At 43.1% G+C, this 20,315-nt stretch overlaps 1 protein-coding gene across 1 annotated transcript in view; it reads right to left on the bottom strand.

Moving 5' to 3' along the window:
• Positions 1–20,315, bottom strand: part of APLF (aprataxin and PNKP like factor) — a 152,265-nt gene that overhangs the window by 96,595 nt on the left and 35,355 nt on the right. Inside the window, exon 3 of the mRNA XM_077282554.1 lies at positions 12,470–12,636. Within this exon, the coding sequence (XP_077138669.1) occupies positions 12,470–12,636 (167 nt within the window). The remainder of the gene's footprint in view (positions 1–12,469; positions 12,637–20,315) is intronic.

Here is a 20,315-nt window from a genome sequence, read left to right as displayed (position 1 = left end):
AGTGGCTCAGGTAGTGCAGCTCATCCAGCTCATCCAGGATGGCACATCAATGCCAGCTGTGGCAAGAAGGTTTGCTGTGTCTGTCAACCCAGTATCCAGGGGCTGGAGGCTCTACCAGGAGACAGGTCAGTACACCAGGAGACGTGGAGGGGGGCCTTAGGAGGGCAAAAACCCAGCAGCAGGACCGCTACTTCAGCCTTTATGCAAGGAGGAACAGGAGGAGCACTGCAAGAGCCCTGCAAAATGACCTCCAGCAGGCCACAAATGTGCATGTGTCTGCACAAAATGCTAGAATTAGACTCCATGAGGATTGTCTGAGTGCCCGACGTCCACAGATGGGGGTTGTACTCACAGCCCAACACCGAGCAGGACGCTTTGCATTTGCCAAAGAACACCAGGATTGGCAAATTCGCCACTGGCGTTCTGTGCTCTTCAAAGATGAAACAGGTTCACACTGAGCATGTGACAGAAGTGACAGTCTGGAGACGCCATGGAGAGCGATCTTCTGCCTGCAACATCCTTCACCATGACCGATTTGGCAGTGGGTCAGTAATGGTGTTGTGTGGCATTTCTTTGGAGGGCCCCACAGCCCTCCATGTGCTCGCCAGAGGTAACCTGACTGCCATTAGGTACCGAGATGAGATCCTCAGACCCCTTGTGAGACCATATGCTGGCGCGGTTGGCCCTGCGTTCCTTCTAATGCAGGACAATGCCAGACCTCATGTGACTGGAGTGTATCAGCAGTTAGTGCAAGATGAAGGCATTGAAGCTATGGACTGGCCCGTTCCCAAGACCTGAATCCGATTGAAGACATCTGGGACATCATGTCTTGCACCATCCACCAAACGTCGCATTACACCACAGACTGTCCAGGAGTTGGTGGATGCTTTAGACAAGGTCTGGGAGGAGATCCCTCAGAAGACCATCCACTGCCTCATCAGTAGCATGCCCAGGCCTTGTAGGGAGATCATACAGGCACGTGGAGGCCACACACTACTGAGCATCATTTCCTTGTCTTGAGGCATTTCCACTGAAGTTCGATCAGCCTGTAACTTCTTTTTCCACTTTGATTTTGAGCATCATTCTAACTGCAGACCTCCGTGGGATATTAGTTGTGATTTAAGTTGATAATTTTTAGGCTTTATTGTTCTCAACACATTCCACTATGTAATGAATAAAGATTTACAACTGGAATATTTAATTCAGCGACATCTAGGATGTGGGATTTTATTGTTCCCTTCATTTGTTGCCCCTAACTAAGGTCACCAATGACCTATTAACCGCCAAGAGCAAGCGACACTACTCTATCCTCCTCCTCCTGGACCTGTCCTCTTCCTTTTACACAGCGGACCATTCCCTATTACTACAGACCCTCTCATCCCTTGGCGTCTCCCATTCACACACCACCTCCTCACCTCGCCCCCTATCTGTCGGAGTCCCGCAAGGTTCGGTTCTAGTGCCCCTGCTCTTCTCCATTTACACTTTTGGCCTGGGACAGCTCATAGAATCTCACGGTTTTCAGTATCATCTCTATGCAGATGACACACAGATCTACATCTATGGACCAGATATCACCACCCTACTAACCAGAATCCCTCAATATCTATCCGCTATTTCATCCTTCTTCTCCGCTAGATTTCTAAAACTTAACGTGGACAAAACAGAATTCATCGTCTTTCCCCCCATCTCATGCGACCCCCCCCCCCCCCCCAACGACCCTATCCATTATAGTAAACGGCTGCCCACTCTCTCCAGTCCCACAAGCTCGCGGTCTCGGGGTAATCCTTGACACTGATCTCTCCTTCAAACCACATATCCAAGCCCTTTCCACTTTCTGCTGCCTTCAACTGAAGAATATTTCACGGATCCGTAAATTCCTAAACCAAGAATCTGCAAAAACCCTAGTCCATTCCCTCATCATCTCCCGCCTCGACTACTGTAACTTCCTGCTCTGTGGCCTCCCATCGAACACTCTCGCACCCCTCCAATCTATTCTAAACTCAGCTGCCCGACTAATCCACCTGTCCCCCCGACATTCCCCGGCCTCTCCCCTCTGTCAATCCCTTCACTGGCTCCCCATTACCCAGGGACTCCAGTACAAAAGCCTAACCATGACATATAAAGCCATCCACAACCTGTCTCCCCCATACATCTGTGACCTCGTCTCCCGGTAACATAGTAACATAGTAACATAGTTAGTAAGGCCGAAAAAAGACATTTGTCCATCCAGTTCAGCCTATATTCCATTCCAGGTACTTTCCTGCACGCAACCTTCCGATCCTCACAAGATCTCCTTCACTACTCCCCTCTTATCTCCTCTTCCCACAATCGCATACAAGATTTCTCTCGCACATCACCCCTACTCTGGAACTCTCTACCACAACATATCAGACTCCCACCTACCATCGAAACCTTCAAAAACAACCTGAAGACCCACCTCTTCCGACAAGCCTACAACCTGCAGTAACCACCGATCGACCAAACCACTACACGACCAGCTCTATCCTTACCTACTGTATCCTCACCCATCCCTTGTAGATTGCGAGCCCTCACGGGCAGAGTTCAAGATTATTGTACTTGTTTTTATTATGTATACCCCTCCTCACATGTAAAGCGCCATGGAATAAATGGCGCTATAATAATAAATAATAATTTTTTCATAGATATATATATATATATATGTGGGGTTTCCCCTTTTTACACACACTGTGTGTGTGTGTGTGTGTGTGTGTGTGTGTGTGTGTGTGTGTGTGTGTGTGTGTGTGTGTGTGTGTGTGTGTGTGTAAAAGGGGGAAACGCCACAAAAAACTGAAAAAAAGTGGACTTTATTCCCCAAATGGCATGGCAACGTTTCGAAACATCCGAAACATTGCCACACCATTTGGGCAATAAAGTCCACTTTTTCTCCGTTTTTTGTGGCGTTTCCCCCTTTTACACACACACACACACACACACACACAATGTGTGTGTGTAAAAAGGGGAAACCCTATATATATATATATATATATATATATATATATATATATATATATATATATATATATATATATATATATATATATATATATATATATATATATATATATATATGGGGTTTCCCCTTTTTACACACACACATTGTGTGTGTGTGTGTGTGTGTGTGTGTGTGTGTGTGTGTGTGTGTGTGTGTGTGTGTGTGTGTGTAAAAGGGGGAAACGCCACAAAAAACGGAGAAAAAGTGGACTTTATTGCCCAAATGGTGTGGCAATGTTTCGGATGTTTCGAAACGTTGCCATGCCATTTGGGGAATAAAGTCCACTTTTTTTCAGTTTTTTGTGGCGTTTCCCCTTTTTACACACACACACACACACACACATTAATACATACACATATATGAAACATCACATTTATTTGGATATGGGTAAAACCATAGAAAAAATGAAGATAATTTAAAATGACATGGTGGACACACAGTCATTTCAAGCCTTACAGGCTCTTAGTCTTGACCAAGTCTTAGTCTTGACCCAAGAGTCAAGGCTAAGAGCCTGTAAGGCTCGAAATGCATAGGCCCGGTGTCCACCATGCTGTTTTATATTACCTTCATTTTTTCTTTGTTTTGAGCCATATCAAAATAAATGTGATGCTTTATAATAAAAAATAAAAAAAATTACAGATGCTGGATTTTTCCAATATTTCTTTAGTGTTTCCAGCCCAGGAGCCAGAGAGAAGAGGAGAGAGAGGGAGAAGAGAGAGAGAGAGAGAGAGAGAGAGAGAGAGAGAGAGAGAGAGAGAGAGAGAGAGAGAGAGAGAGAGAGAGAGAGAGAGAGAGAGAGAGAGAGAGAGAGAGAGAGAGAGAGAGAGAGAGAGAGAGAGAGAGAGAAGAGGAGAGGAGAGGAGAGGAAGAGAGAGAGAAGATAGAGAGAAGAATGAGAGAGAGGAAAGAGGAGAGATAAAAGAGGAGAAAGAGGAGATAAAGGAAAGAGGAGAGAAAGAAGAGAGAAGAGGAGAGAAGAGGGAGAAGAGAAGAAAGAGGAGAGAAGAGGGAGGAGAGGAGAAAGAATCATGTGATGGCAGATTGAATCAACTAGTACAGTGAAATCCTAACACAGCGCAGATTGTCAATCTCAACCTGCAGAATTACAAACACAGGGGACATCTGTCATCCTAGAGGAGCCAAGCAGTGAGAAGTCGCAAGGGACTGGACTCCTGAGCTTGTCATCATAGATTTAATATCCGTTTGGAGACTATGTTTTATCTGAAATGCGGCAGAATTTCAGAGTAAAACATACACGACTGCAATAATTGAGCCAGTATCTAATGTATACGGCCAGAGGGTCATGCAGCAGAATCAGCTGTCAGGTTCCTTATAATGTGGCAAAATAGCACTGGAAGCCTCAGTATCTTACATTACATAGTGCCTGCATCTCCAGCTAACCATGTAATGGCCCAGTGTGGAAATAAAAGCCATTCTATCAATTTAATTCAATGATACCAGCCAAGATGTATTATGAGAAGCAGCTGATGTGTGTATTGTGAAGTTCTGCAGCAGTTGATATATTATAAGGGTCTGCAGCAGCTAATGTGTGTATTGTGAAGTTCTGCAGCAGTTGATATATTATAAGGGTCTGCAGCAGCTGAGGTGTGTATATTGTGAAGTTCTGCAGCAGTTGATAAGTATATTATGAGGGTATGCAGCAGCTGAGGTGTGTATTGTGAAGTTCTGCAGCAGTTGATATGGATATTATAAGGGTCTGCAGCAGCTGAGGTGTGCATTATAAGGTTCTGAAATCGTGATGAGTAAATGTGTTCGAATAACATCTTATCCGAGCACGCTAGGGTATTATCCGAGTACCTTGAGCATGCGCGTATATTTGGTTAGAGTGCCTGTGCCTCCGAGATGTGCGATTGTTAGACAGCCTCAACACATGTGGGGACTGACTGGTTGTTAGGGAATCCCCACGTGTTGAGGCTAACAGCCACAAATCATACAGCCGCAGGGACTCGAACATATTATATGAGCACTCCCAGACGCTCGGGTAACACCGGAGCATCCTGAGATAAGTCACTCTGTATGACTTGTATAGAGCGAGGCCTCACCCACTAGACCGGCTCAGGCCAGGAGTATACATAAGGCACATGCCCGCCAGTCCCGGCTCGGAAACCGGTGAATCCTCATAGCGCACCGTGCGTGTGCGGGGAGGATTCATAAGTCTGAAGTTACACAGAGTGACTGTAATTTATCATTTTAGACAGGACAACTAGTGATGAGCGAGTGTACTCATTGCTCGGGTGATCTCCGAGTATTTTTTAGTGCTCGGAGATTTAGTTTTGATCCCGGCAGCTGAATGGTTTACAACTACTAGCCTTCTTGATTACATGTGGGATTCCCTAGCAACCAGGCAACCCCCACATGTACTCAGCCTGGCTAGTAGCTGTAAATTGTCCAGCCGAGGTGATGAAAACTAAATCTCTGAGCACTAAAAAATACTCGGAGACCACCCGAGCAATGAGTACACTCGCTCATCACTACGGACAACCCCTTTAAGTGATGCTCTTCTTGAAGAGGAAAAAGTGAAGGTAGGGGACTTTTGGGTCAAGTTTATTGGGGAACATAGCTTTTCTCCAAAATGAAGGACACATGTGCAATCTAGAGGTAGCTACTGTATAGGAACACTAGTATATTGGTGTACGTGCTGAAATTAGTGATAATTATCTACATCTCCCTTGTCGGCTTCTAGAAGGTCCATCGGGTATAATTCTTTGTACCGTTATCAGAGCTTAGTTTTTATGATAAAAAAGCTCCAATTAGCCTCCATGGACAGGTAGTTATTACCATTCCGGCAGTCTGAAAGTTACATGAGAAAAGAAGCAGAACATGTCTGTACAAAAACACCACAATCGACATTTGCTACAGTGGTTGTCCTATACGCTTATACTGATGATCCGTCGTTAAGATAGATGTTTAATATAAAATTGGTGGGTGTCTGACACCACCAGCATTCAGCATTACAGGTTGCATGTAACTGTGTCCTTAGCCGAACTCCGCACTGTATAGAATAGGAGATGATCTGCAATAACGAGCAGCGTCAGTAAGCAATGTACGTGGCTGTGCTGTTCTGCTCCGCACAGCTTACCTCCGGCCTCCAAAAGGTGATAACAGCTGATCAGCAGGGTGCCGGTGTTGGTCCCCCTCCAATCTGATATTAATGCCCTATACGGTCATGTCTCAATTAAAAGGGTTATCCAGAACAAAGTACTTTTTAATTAATAGATCTAGAAATACGAAGAATAACACATCTCACGGCCATGTTAGGATGGGGGTGAGGGGTGAAGAGAAATATTTTATGATAAATGTTTACAGATGAAACAGCCAAGGCTCAAAGCTGCTGCATTCTGAGAAAACACACTTCCCTGCCTGTTTTATCACAGGACTGAGTGTATATCACATCAGTCTTGTGATCCCATCATAAATCAGTTCAGAGACATATGAGCTCTGGCAGAGGTGATCTTATAGGTCACGGACCTTATTTATAATTATCTCAGAGGGTTGGAGACATGGCAAAAGCACTCGCTCCTGTCATAAAACAAACAGAGGAATGTGTTACTACAGAAAGCAGTAGCTGTGAGCCCTTACGGTTTTATCTGTATGCGCATCATAAGTGACTTTTTGCTTGTATACTGTTGCTCGTATATTTTTTTTCTACTGTCGGAAAATCCTTTAGGCTATGTGCACACGTTGCAGAATTGCTGCGGAAATTTTGGCAGCAATTTCCACGGCAATCCTGCAACTCCCTGCCGCGGGTATAATGCATGTGGAAATGGCATGCGTATTCCCACTAAACACTAGCGTTTTGCAAGCATAATTAGCTTGCAGAATGCTAGCATTCTCCAAGCAATCTGGAGCATCGCTTCAAAAACTGATTGACAGGTTGGCCACACTTGTCAAACATAGTGTTTGACAAGTGTGACCAACTTTTTACTATTGATGCTGCCTATGCAGCATCATGATATTCTCACCTTCCTGTGGCCCCCGCAGCCTTCCTGATCCTCGCGATGCTCCCGGCAGCTCCCATTCCCAGTGATGCCTCGCAACAATGACCGCAGATGACGTAGCATCACGTGAGACCGCTATGTCATCACAGGTCATTGTCGCAAGGCATTACTGGGAATGGAAGCTGCCAGAAGCATCGCTAAGGCCTGGGCTGGATTCGGGGGCCACCGGAAGGCGAGTATATAACTATTTTTTATTTTAATTCTTTTTTTTTTTTAAACAGGGATATGGTACCCAGGGCCTGGAGGAGAGTCTCCTCTCCTCCACACCCGGGTACCATCTGCACGTGATCCGCTTACTTTGTGCATGGTGGGCATAGCCCCATGCGGGAATTAAGCGGATCAATGAATTCCTATGTGTGCGGAATCGCCGCACAAAGAATGAGCATGCTGCGTATGCTTCCATGATGCAATTTCGAGGCGGAAAAATACGCAGCATTAGCACAGCATTGCAGAATCCCAATGAAATGAATGGGCTGTGTTGTGTATGTGTTTTCGTCGCGATTTCGTGGCGAAAAAATGCGGCAAAAAAGCATTCAATCTGCAATGTGTACATAGCCCTAGTGCCCTTAAGCCTTCAGGCCACACCAAGGGTGCACCAAGCATATTAGATAAAACTTAAATTTTGCAGAATGGAGGCAGCAATTAGATCACTAAAGGTGAGAATTTTCAGAGGTGCCACATCCAGACAGGCTGACATGTAAGGTGTGGAGGAGGACTCTCCATTTAAAAGGTAGATATACCGACAAATGAACTAGAATATTCAGTAACAAGTGATAAAATTGAGGCAATAATCACAGATAGAAGATGTGACAGTATCATGAGAAGTGGATGAATTCTGGCAGTATATAACTTACTGCCATGTTTTTCTAGGACTGCGGAGAGTAGTTATGTAGTGATTTCTTTAATTAATGGAAGTACAAGAGATTTGCATAGAATGCCATAATAGCTAATTGAGCTTAGATTAAATGTTCCTATATAATTAAGTCCTCTCATCCAAAGCTAAATCACTCACAAATTATTGGCAGAGAGAAAGTCTAAGTCTTGGCTGCCCAGATTATACAAAATTGGAGTCATTAGCCATGGTTTTCCTTAGAAATATGTAAATGTCCTCTTTAAAAACATTTGTGCTCAATGGTGCCTAGCTATGGAACAAGTGTGCGCCCGAGTAAGAGACATTAACTGACGAAGCCTCGGAGGCTGACGTACCGGTCATTTTAGATGGTTGTTTGTGTACGTGAGGAATTAGGCTATGTGCACACGTTGCGGATTTGCCTCAGGAATTTTTGTGCTTATTCTGCATATCTTGGCAGAATTCGCAGGTGCGTTTTTTATGCGTTTTTCGATGCGTTTTTGAAAGCTACATAAAGATGTATTATTGAGCAAAAAAAAAAAAAAATTGTGATGTCATTTCTTGTCCAACCTTCTCTTTTACATTTGTCCAACCCACACTCCATTACAGATAGGGTACCGTCACACATTGAAATTTCCATCGCTACGACGTTACGATTCGTGACGTTCTAGCGATATCGTTACGATATCGCAGTGTCTGACACGCTACTGCGATCAGACACCCTGCTGAGAATCGTACGTCGTAGCAGATTGTTTGGAACTTTCTTTCGTCGCTTGATCACCCGCTGACATCGCTGGATCGTTGTGTGTGACAGCGATCCAGCGATGTCTTCGCTTGTAACCAGGGTAAACATCGGGTAACTAAGCGCAGGGCCGCGCTTAGTAACCCGATGTTTACCCTGGTTACCAACGTAAACGTAAAAACTCCGACGTTTGAGTATGTACTGTTTGTTTTTTTACGTTTACGCTGGTAACCAGGGTAAACATCGGGTTACTAAGCGCGGCCCTGCGCTTAGTTACCCGATGTTTACCCTGGTTACCCGGGGACTTCGGCATCGCTCCAGCGCCGTGATTGCAAAGTGTGACCGCAGTCTACGACGCTGGAGCGATGATTATACGACGCTGCGACGTCACGAATTGTGCCGTCGCAGCGATGAAAATTTCAATGTGTGACGGTACCCATAGATAGATAGATAGATAGATAGATAGATAGATAGATAGATAGATAGATAGAGGAAATTTGAGCAGCACAAAGAAAGAGAAGAGTCCGGGTGCAGAGCACCCACAGGCAAATAACACACCTCAATTATAAAAATCCAGAAAAATTGGAGGCAGCACACCGTTTGTAGTGAAAAGGAGTTATTTAAGCTTTCTAGGCTGATGAAATAGCTCCTTTTCACTACAAACGGTGTGCTGCCTCCAATTTTTCTGGAAATAGATAGATAGATAGATAGATAGATAGATAGATAGATAGATAGATAGATAGATAGATAGATAGATAGATAGATCGATCTATGGATAGATGTAGATAGATATATGGATAGTTAGGCTACTTTCACACATCAGTATTTTTACAGTCAGGCAGGATTCGGCGAATTTTTGAAAAAACAGATCCATTGCAAATAGTGAAAAACTGATGCAACTGATCCTTTTTTGAGAGAGAGAGAGCGAGCGAGCGAGAGAGCGAGAGCGAGCGAGCGAGCGAGCGAGCGAGAGAGAGAGAGAGAGAGAATGGAAAATGTGCATGATTTGAAACGTTTTCTCCGTCCGCCGGAATCAGCTTTTTTGACGGATCTGGCAAAAACGGATGAAACATGTGGCCATCAGGAACAATCCGGCACTAATACAACTCTATAAGAAAAATACGGATCCGGCGGAAAAAAAGGGATCCGTTTTAGTTTCAAAACTCGCCAGATTGTGCCTGACGGCAAAAACCTGATGCGTGAAAGTAGCCAGATAGATATATGGATAGATATATCTATGTATCTATAGATATATCTATCCATCTATAAATATATCTATAGATAATCCATAGTTATATCTATAGATATATCCATAGATATCCATCTATAGATATATAGATTGATCCATATATCCATAGATATATAATAGCAAGGCCAATGTTGATTAATGAACATGTTTAATTTTAAAAAAATAAGGAAAAAAATTGGCGTGTGTTCCCACGCAATTTTCTGCGCCAGAGGGGGAAAGCCGATGGCCGGGGGCCAATATCTGTAGCCTGGGAAGGGGGTAATACCCTTGGCCCCTTCCCAGGCTGTGAATATCAGCCTGCAGCAGTCTGCATAGCCTTTTCTGGCTATTAAAATAGGGGAAACCACCCCCCCCCCCCAAAAAAATATATTTTATAGCCAGAAAGGCTACACAGACAGCAGCGGGCTGATATTCATAGCCTAGAGAGGGGCCATGGATAATTCCCCCCCCCCGGCTACAACTACAAGCCCCCAGCCGCCCCAGAAATGGCGCATCTGTTAGATGCGCCAATTCCAGCACTTAGCCCCTCTCTTCCCACTCCACTGTAGCGGTATGGGGTAATAAGGGGTTAATGTCACCTTGCTATTGTAAGATGACATTAAGCCCGGTTAATAATGGATAGGCGTCAATAAGACACCTATCCATTACTAATCCTATAGTAGTGAAAGAGCTAAAAAAAAAAAAAAAAAAAGACACAGCCAGAAAAAAGTATTTTAATATTCTTAATTTCACCATGCTTACCATACTCGATCACCTGCAAAAAAATTAAAAATAATAAACCAACCGTATACTCACTTTCTGCCGTAGTCCAATTAATAACGAGTGTCTCACGACGATCTCCCCTATAGAACAGTGACATCGGGTGATGTCACTGCTCTATAGGGCCTCCAGTGACACACTGACAGGAGACAATGGCACCTGCAGTGCATCACTGAAGAGGTTACCTGAGTTCATTGGTCTCACTTTATGGCAAAGCTGGGTGGGAATTTTCCCACACAGCAGTGCCACAAGTGAGAGAAGAGACTATTCAAAGTAGCCACCTTTTGCTTTGATGACTGCTTTGCACACTCTTGGCATTCTCTTGATGAGCTTCAAGAGGTAGTCACCGGGAATGGTCTTCCAACAATCTTGAAGGAGTTCCCAGAGATGCTTAGCACTTGTTGGCCCTTTTGCCTTCACTCTGTGGTCCAGCTCAACCCAAACCATCTCAATTGGGTTCAGGTCTGGTGACTGTGGAGGCCAGGTCATCTGGCGTAGCACCCCATCACTCTCCTTCTTGGTCAAATAGCCCTTACACAGCCTGGAGGTGTGTGTGGGGTCATTGTCCTGTTGAAAAATAAATGATGGTCCAACTAAAGGCAAACCGGATGGAATAGCATGCCGCTGCAAGATGCTGTGGTAGCCATGCTGGTTCAGTATGCCTTCAATTTTGAATAAATCCCCAACAGTGTCACCAGCAAAGCACCCCCACACCATCACACCTCCTCCTCCATGCTTCACGGCGGGAACCTGGCATGTAGAGTCCATCTGTTCACCTTTTCTGCGTCGCACAAAGACACGGTGGTTGGAATCAAAGATCTCAAATTTGGACTCATTAGACCAGTCTCCTCTTAACAGTTGTTGTAGAGATGTGTCTGCTGCTAGAACTCTGTGTGGCATTGACCTGGTCTCTAATCTGAGCTGCTGTTAACCTGTGATTTCTGAGGCTGGTGACTCGGATAAACTTATCCTCAGAAGCAGAGGTGACTCTTGGTCTTCCTTTCCTGGGGCGGTCCTCCTGTATGCCAGTTTCTATGTAGCGCTTGATGGTTTTTGCCACTGCACTTGGGGACACGTTCAAAGTTTGCCCAATTTTTCGGACTGACTGACCTTCATTTCTTAAAGTAACGATGGCCACTCGTTTTTCTTTACTTAGCTGCTTTTTTCTTGCCATAATACAAATTCTAAGTCCATTCAGTAGGACAATCAGGTGTGTATCCACCGGACTTCTGCTCAACACAACTGATGGTCTCAACCCCATTTATAAGGCAAGAAATCCCACTTATTAAACCTGACAGGGAACACCTGTGAAGTGAAAACCATTCCCGGTGACTACCTCTTGAAGTTCATCAAGAGAATGCAAAGAGTGTGCAAAGCAGTCATCAAAGCAAAAGGTTGCTACTTTGAAGAACCTAGAATATAAGACATAATTTCAGTTGTTTCACACTTTTTTGTTAAGTATATAATTCCACATGTGTTAATTCATAGTTTTGATGCCTTCAGTGTGAATGTACAATTTTCATAGTCATGAAAATACAGAAAAATCTTTAAATGAGAAGGTGTGTCCAAACTTTTGCTCTGTACTGTATATTTGTTGCTTAAAATACAATGGAACTCTGTGTGAATACTGATGGGATGATGGTATAATTTAGCTATGCTCCCATCTCGTACATAGGACCTGGTGCGATACTGTGGCAGCTACATAATTGCACATGTACCTGAATACTTTTCATCTGGACTGCAACAAACGATGAGTTTTTACTAAACGCAACGTTACTAATTAAATGTAAAGGTTCATTTCTGCACAAGACTTCGTCACTGCTGCCAATGACTTTACCTTAATGTGGCCTCCTCCGAAGGATGTCCTGTAATGACTTTGAAGAAGTAGTTGTCTGGTAGGAGAGAGATGCAGTCGCCAGAATGCAGCCAACACCATTCATTTCTTTCCAAGGGTGCATACGTGCTTTTGCCACTGGCTCGATGAAAACAGGGATTCACGTGTGTCTGTTAGGACAGGACAGAAAGAGATCACAGGAGGTTGAAGACACAGACTGGTTGAAGACACATTGAGGTCACAGAGAAGCAGAGAGGCGGTTTGGAACTTGTAGCCATCATCATCAGGACAGAATTCTCTCAAATCCATAATTGATCCCAAAACACTGAATGTACAGTAATTACAGCAAAAGTGAGGCTTGTATTACAGCATAGATGTTAATACTTGAATCAAGAAAGTCTGGGTCTATCTATAGAGGCTTACGTGGGAAGACTCATGGAAAAATATAAAATATAACTTTTAATGAATCTGATTAAAAATTATTAAAAGGACTAACAACAAGACAGACACAATATACTTAGGGATTAACCTGTATCAACCCTATAAAATATCTCCCCTGCGTTCCTGCCTATCAGCCTATATATGCGTGGGACCACCTCTTTACGGTCAGGTTTCAGTCACATAAACCACATCTGGCGGTACACTTTATATTAAGCACATAAAATAAAGCAATATTTGAACATTTCTCCAGTAACAGATCAACATATGTCTCAATATTACCTCTTGTCATTGCTGACCAAATGCAGCCTGCATTGTCATTCTTTGTGGTCCCTCTCACGCTATGGGCAGAGTTGCACTTATTTTATGATCACCTTGACACCTTTTTTCTTTACTGCTAAGGAACCTCTTATCTACAGTATTGGAAGTTCCACATTTGGAAAAACAAATTAAACTAAGGCCCATATGTCGAAATATACCTCGTATCACAATAACACTTTGAATTCTATATGGCCCTTGCGAGTGGTACAATCACAGAATTTGGCACATGGACCTTATAAGGTTATGCACATTTGATTTAGATGTTAAGCAGGCGCTGGGCTTTTAAGACCTTTCCCGGCGCCTGCGCACTGCAGTACTTTGCGCTGCCCTCAACAGGCCCCCTGACGAAGGTTGTTCACTGAAACGCGCGTTGGGGCGGAGGCTCATTCCCGGGATCTAGCGACTATATTTTGACAGGTAAATGATTGTCGTATTCTGCTATACTTTATTGCCGGTTTGTGGGTGATTGTTTCGGTAATCATCCACAGGGGCGCTGCCTGTCATGCGTTATTGCAGTGAATAGTTCAGTTTCCCATATACCTTTTTACCTCAATAGACCTAGATTGGGTTATTATTGATTGATTATAGAAAGAACAATAGAGATGTCTGCAAATTGGAGATGTGGGATCTGTTATTATTAGGAATTTTAGGTTGCACTTGATTCCCTGGGCATGTGCCTCCCCTCACAGCATTCTTTTAGACATGGCTCTTTTTGTCACACTGTTCACCTCTGTTTGATGTTCTTAATAATAAAGTTACATATTTTTTTATATCATTTCCGACCTAGTATCATCCTTTCAGTGTTTGCCTTATAACAATGATGATAAGTCAAATAGTCCTGTCTTATATAGGTAATGATTATTAAAATCATTAATATACCATGCCGAAATACCATATAAGCTGTTCTTTATATGCCCTCAACAGGGCAGATAAAGTACGCCTGCGCATGAGCCGCGACAGGAAGCAAGGAAGAGGACGTCATTGCATGAAGATGGGAGGCTCCGGACACGGACCTGCGACGCCCCATCGGACCGCATCGGGACCACCCCTGGGTGAGTATAATCTAACCACTCTCATCTTTCAGGATACATCGGGGGCTTATCTACAGCATTACAGAATACTGTAGATAAGCCCCTGATGCTGGTGGCCAAAGCTTATATACAAAAAGTAGGTGACAGATTCCCTTTAAGGTATGGCCTTTGACTAGGCCACTCCAAATCATTTGCACGTTTCCCCTTAAACCACTCGAATGTTCCTTTAGCAGTATGCTTTGGGTCACTGTCTTGTTGGAAGGTGAACCTCTGTCCCAGTCTAACATCACTGACAAACTGAAAGAGGTTTTTCTCAAGAATATCCCTGTATTTCACATCATCCATTTTCCCCTCGACTCCGATCTTTTGCCTTGTCCTTGCTGCCAAAAAACATCTCCACAGCATGGCAAACAGGCAATCCCCTCATGTGCTATGGCTCTCTAACTGCCACAAGACATGCAGCAGCAAGGACTTGAACATATTATCTGAGCACGCCCAAGATACTCCGGTAACATAACACGTTATCCGAGCACTTTCACTCATCACTAGAGGTAATAACTCTGGAACACTTCAATGGATCCCACTGATTCTGAGAATGTTTTTTCATGACATACTGTACTTCCCGATAGCTGTAAAATTTGTTCGATATGACTTGCGTTTATTTGTGGAAAAAATTGGAAATATGGTAAAAATTTTGAAAATTTCACAATTTTCAAACTTTTAATTTTTATGACCTCAAACCAGAATTATGACACACAAAATAGTTAATAAATAACATTTACCATATGTCCACTTGATACCAGCACAATTTTGAAACATAATTTTTATTTTTGTTAGAAGGGTTAAAAGTTGACCAGCAATTTTTCATTTTTCCCACCACAGCAAATTTGAAGCGACTTTGACTTTTTTCAAAAAAATTTTGCTTTAGACCCTTTTTTTCACAAGGGTAACAGGAGAAAATGGACCCCAAAATGTGTTGTGCAATTTCTCCTGAGTATGCAGATACTCCATATGTGGGGTGAAGAGAAAGAGCACAATTTAACTTTTTAAGTGCAAAAGTGTCTAGAATCGAGAACCAACACCATGTCGCGTTTGGAGAGCCCCCGATTTGCCTAAACAGTGGACACTATCCACAAGTGACCCCATTTTGGAAAACAGACCCCAATTTATTTATATGTGCAGTGAACACCTTGAACCCACAGGTGCTTCACATAAATTTCTAACACTGAGTCGTGAAAATTAAAAAAAAAAAAAAAAAATTCCCACAAATATGTATTTAGCCCCCCTTTTTATTTTCACAAGGGTAACGGGAGTTTTCTTCAGTACACGGATACCCCATATGTATGTGGTAGAAAACTACTGTTTGGGCGCACAGAAAAGCTCGAAAGGGAAGGAGTGACATTTTGTAATGCAGATTTTTATGAAATGGTCTACGGGCGTCATGTCGCGTTTGGAGAGCCCCTAATGTGCCTGAACAGTAGAAAACCCCCACAAGTGACCCTATATTGAAATTGATTAAGTGTTTTCCTGGTATATGAAGTTAATAATGTGGTGACATACGTAAATTGTATACAGTGCATCAGGTTGGCATATGTGAGTTACTTAGTGTACGTCAGTTTGACATATGTGAGTTCTGCAAGTCAGAAATTAATTTAGTAGTCCATGGATGTTTGGTACAGTTTGAAGCATTCTTTTACGCACAGGTTTGTCGGGGCAGGTGTTGCATTGCCAAATGGTGTTCTTGCGTATCTCTCTACTGTCACACAATTGGCACCTCTTTTGCGACCTTCCTTTCTATGAGGTTTGAGGGACCTCACTTGCAAAATGTTGGCCTGGTACGATACGAGAACCTTCAGTTCCAGAAGTACTGAGGCCCGCTCTTTCCTGACTGCCAAAAATTAGGGCTTTGATCACTACCTCCTGGAACTGAAGGTACGTACCGGTCTGACCTGCTCAATGTGATGGCACGAAAGCGTTGTACATTGCCATCTGTAAAATGTACACGGCCAGCTTCTTGTACTACACCCTTGGCTTTTCTCATGGCACTGTACAGCTTGAGGACTTCTTCATCAAAGATCATTCTTGTTATACCCCAGTACACAGTTTGGTTTGGGGACCTGTGTAGAGGTACCTCGTACAGTGGTGGGGGTGCTGCCATCTCTATTTATGGTGGGCAAGAAATGGACATCACTATTGTCCTTGCCCACCAGCTACATTGGGCTCTGCTCTCATCCTTTCTGAGAAGCTGCCCAACTAGCGTCTTAGTCTTAGGAAGGCCTTTCTTATTTTTGCGAACAGTACCGCAGACTGCGGTAGCTCACGCAGAGAGGGACTTGAAGAGTGGGATTTCGGTAAAAAGTTATCTAGGGGTAGAGGAGATAACATTAATCCAGCAGTGGGTGCACCAAATCCCACACAATTTTCCCACTCACTCGCAGGACAAGTGGAAGTCAGGGGGTTGAATCCAGGTGTCCTTGCCTTCATAAAACCTGAACATATGGGTGCACCCTGAGGTAATCTCACACAGTTTGTAGAGCTTAATTCTGTATCTAGCCCTCTTACTGGGCAGGTATTGTTGGAATTTCAGCTTGCCCTTGAAATGTATTAGACTCATCTACGCAGATGTACCTTTGGGGAGCGTACACCTCAGCAAATTTGAATGACCGGCCAAACTTTGAAAGGACAGTCAAAGTGCGGGTCACTTTGGGGAGGACACTGTGCTTTATCCTTGTAATGCAAAAATTTGAGGATGGCCTCATGGGTCATAGCCATTCGGAAAACTGGAGTGTTGTATAAAACAACACTACAATATTGCCGAAGTTCTAGCTTCTTCACTAACCCCATGTAAAAACAAGGCCCAAAAATGTCTTCATTCTTCTGAGTCTACACGGGTCCAGTTAGCAAATTAAGTGGTGGTGCTTTGGGCCAAAAATTGTCTTGGCCACCTTAATGTTTACAAAATCCTCAGAAAAAAAGATTCTAAAAAAGTCTGTTTCTATAAGGCTGGTGGTGTCAATCTGGATTCCTGATTGGGCGACAAAAATCAGGAATCTGTGGCTCACAAGCTTCAGGGAGTCAGAACCATATGGGGTCAGTAACACTGGGCTATGGTTAATTTTCTGTCCTGGGGCGTCTGTGTGGCAGTTCGGCATCACTTGAGGACGAGAGAAGGATGAAAAATAAAGGAAGTTGCCATCCTCTACCTCACTATTTGTGTCGGAGGCAAGGAAAGTGTATGCCTCCTCCATTGAATACCGCATTTGGGAAGAGTGGGATGACATTTTTTCACGTATGCAGTGCTTTGTGTGTACCAAATTTATTCAGGTGTGTGTGTGTTAGTGTAAACTTTGTTTAGTACAGAGAAAAAAAAAAGAAAATCTAGAAAGAAAAAGATAAAATTAAAAATAATATAAAAAACTGGTAAGATAAATAACAAACTTACTAAATGGATGTCAGTAAAAAAAAAAAAAAAATTACTGAGAGCTACAACTAACACTAACCCTGACTATATTAAGTAAAACATACTGTAGTAGTCGCCAGTTACTACAGTATATTTTTACTGTCTCTAATCTAGTCCTATCAACTAATCAAGTTTCTTAAAAAAAAAGTTCACAAAAAAAACAACTGGAGGCCGATCAGTAATTTGTGTCTCTGATCAGCGCTCGATGGCTGTAATGAGTACACACAGATGTGGTGCAAGAAGGGAATTTAAAAAAAAAAAATAGAAAAATGGGAAAAAAAATCCTTGCCAAAAGTGAGCACATCAGTTATGTTATTCTTATCAGCGGCTCGGTGGCTGTAGGAAGCTCACACAAAGGTGGTGCAAGGGTGTAGGAAGGGGAGGTGGGAGGGGAGTCATTGTAAACAGCTCGCAAGAGTACCGTTCAGTGATTTGGGTCACTGAATAACGCTCAGCGGCTGCCGGATACACAAACAAAGAAAAAAGCTGCTCCAAAAACATCAAGCGATTTCTTCCAGGCTGCGGGCGTACGATGCCTGGAAGAAATCCCTGCCTTCGGTCTTCATTATATTACTACCCCTCTCCCATGCACATCAGTTCTGGAGCTGGAATCCCGCGCCATGCACTCCCTCCACAATACATACCTTTGCCTCCCTTCTATGGGCACTGCATTCACAGATCTTGATAACTGTTGCTGAGGAGGCACTGCATGAAACTAAGGACTTACTAATGTAAGAGTTTGAAAAAAAAATGAAGAGTTTTTCCCATTCAGATTTCAGAACAGAGTTTATCAATTAACTTGTAATTGTTTTTGTTTGTTTGTTTGTTTTTATAATGGAGGACATTTAATAAACAGATATTTCCAAAAATTGACAAAATCCTTTAACTACAGAAACAAAACAGTTGGAGATCATGCACAACACAAAGCATGGTCCCCTTGAGGCTATGTGCACACGACAGGATTTCTTGCAGAAATTTCCTGAACAAAACCAGACATTTTCTGCAAGAAATCCGCATGCGGTTTTTTTTTTTGCGTTTTTTTGCGTTTTTCTCGCGTTTTTTGCGCATTTTTTTCTGGAGCTTCCCAATGCATTAAATAGCGGCAAAAACACGAAAAATCTTCAAAATTAATGAACATGCTGCGTTTTTTACCGTGATGCGTTTTTTTTTCGCGGAAAAAAACGCATCACGTGCACAAAAATTGCAGAATTCATTAAAAATGATGGGATGCTTATGTATGCGTTTTTTAAGCGTTTTTCCCGCGGAAAACGGCCGAAAAAACGCGAAGAAAAAACATGAAAAATCCTGAACGTGTGCACATAGCCTAGCAATGGCACATGAAGTCACCGAGGAGTCTCATGCATTAGTAGCAGCACATGAATTTCAGCATAATAGTGGGCACCACCAGAACTCATTTTAGTTAGGAGAAAAGGACAATCTTTAGACCGCGTGAGAACAAAAACAAGACCAAGCATTTATCCTACAACTCTAGATTTCAGAATAAACCATCCATTGCAGTAATAGTGAGCAGTAAAAATATGTGCCCTACAGATGTCCCCTTCATGGAGCATCTCGTACTTTCCCAGATGTTAACGTCCATTCAGTAACAGACATAGCACACTCACAAAGTGAAGAACGTCTACGTTTCCCAGACACCTTCTGAAGTAAGACTTGAAAATCTCACAGCATGCAATGTTTTCACGGCAGACACACTCACGATGTATATAAATCTGTTTGCTTGCTTCATTGCGCTTGTGAAAGCCAGAGAATAGAAGGCACAGCCAGCTCGCTGCCCGCAGGCCGTCATTTAGACATGATTGGGACCATTAGGAGAAGTCTGGCTTTACACTGCTCACAATGGAAGACCAGTAACAAATCAATAGTATTACTACTAATGGAATGAATCAGTGTGTTTTCAACAGAAAATGGAAAATGCGACTCTTTGGAGCAACATCTAGCAAACTTCAGAATGCAATTTTCCTTAAGTACAAAATTACACCCACCTTTATTGTCTTGGGCAGGACAAGTTTCAATGCAAAACCCCGTCCCCATTCGGTTGACGGTGCTGGTTTTATATTGCTAAATGCATCCATGTATAAGTACATTAAATGTAGAAAAGCTTTTCACTAGAGGTTAGACATTAGATACGCTTACTTAATATAGTTATTTCAGAAGCGGCCTTTATCAGCAAAGCTCCTGGAACTGCGAAACGAGTGTTCATGGGTTGTGCCCGGTATTGTAGCTGAGCTATATCAAAATTAAAGTGAACCTTTCAGCAGGATTTTGCTAAGTAAACTACAACAGTGTCAGGTTGGCATTGTCACAGTGATTAAAAACGATACCTGGGCTGATGAAATAAGTCTTGTAGTTCTTGTGTAATCAGTGTTAGAAGTTTTCAGTTAATGATATGCCCATGCTCCAAGGCCAGGACTGTAGGCAGAGTCTTATCTTACTGCTCTAAGCCAGAGAAACCAAAGAAAGACCTCCCCACAGGCCGCCCTGAAGCACAGACATGTTCCTTATCATGGAGACAGCAGGTCTCTCCTTGGTTTCTCTGGCTTAGAGCAGGAAGACTCTGCCTACAGTCCCGCCCCAAAGC

Source organism: Ranitomeya variabilis, chromosome 2 (assembly GCF_051348905.1).
Source record: "Ranitomeya variabilis isolate aRanVar5 chromosome 2, aRanVar5.hap1, whole genome shotgun sequence".
Lineage (NCBI taxonomy): Eukaryota > Metazoa > Chordata > Amphibia > Anura > Dendrobatidae > Ranitomeya > Ranitomeya variabilis.
The sequence above is the reverse complement of the archived record's forward strand: the minus strand, read 5'-3'. Positions and strand labels throughout refer to the sequence as shown.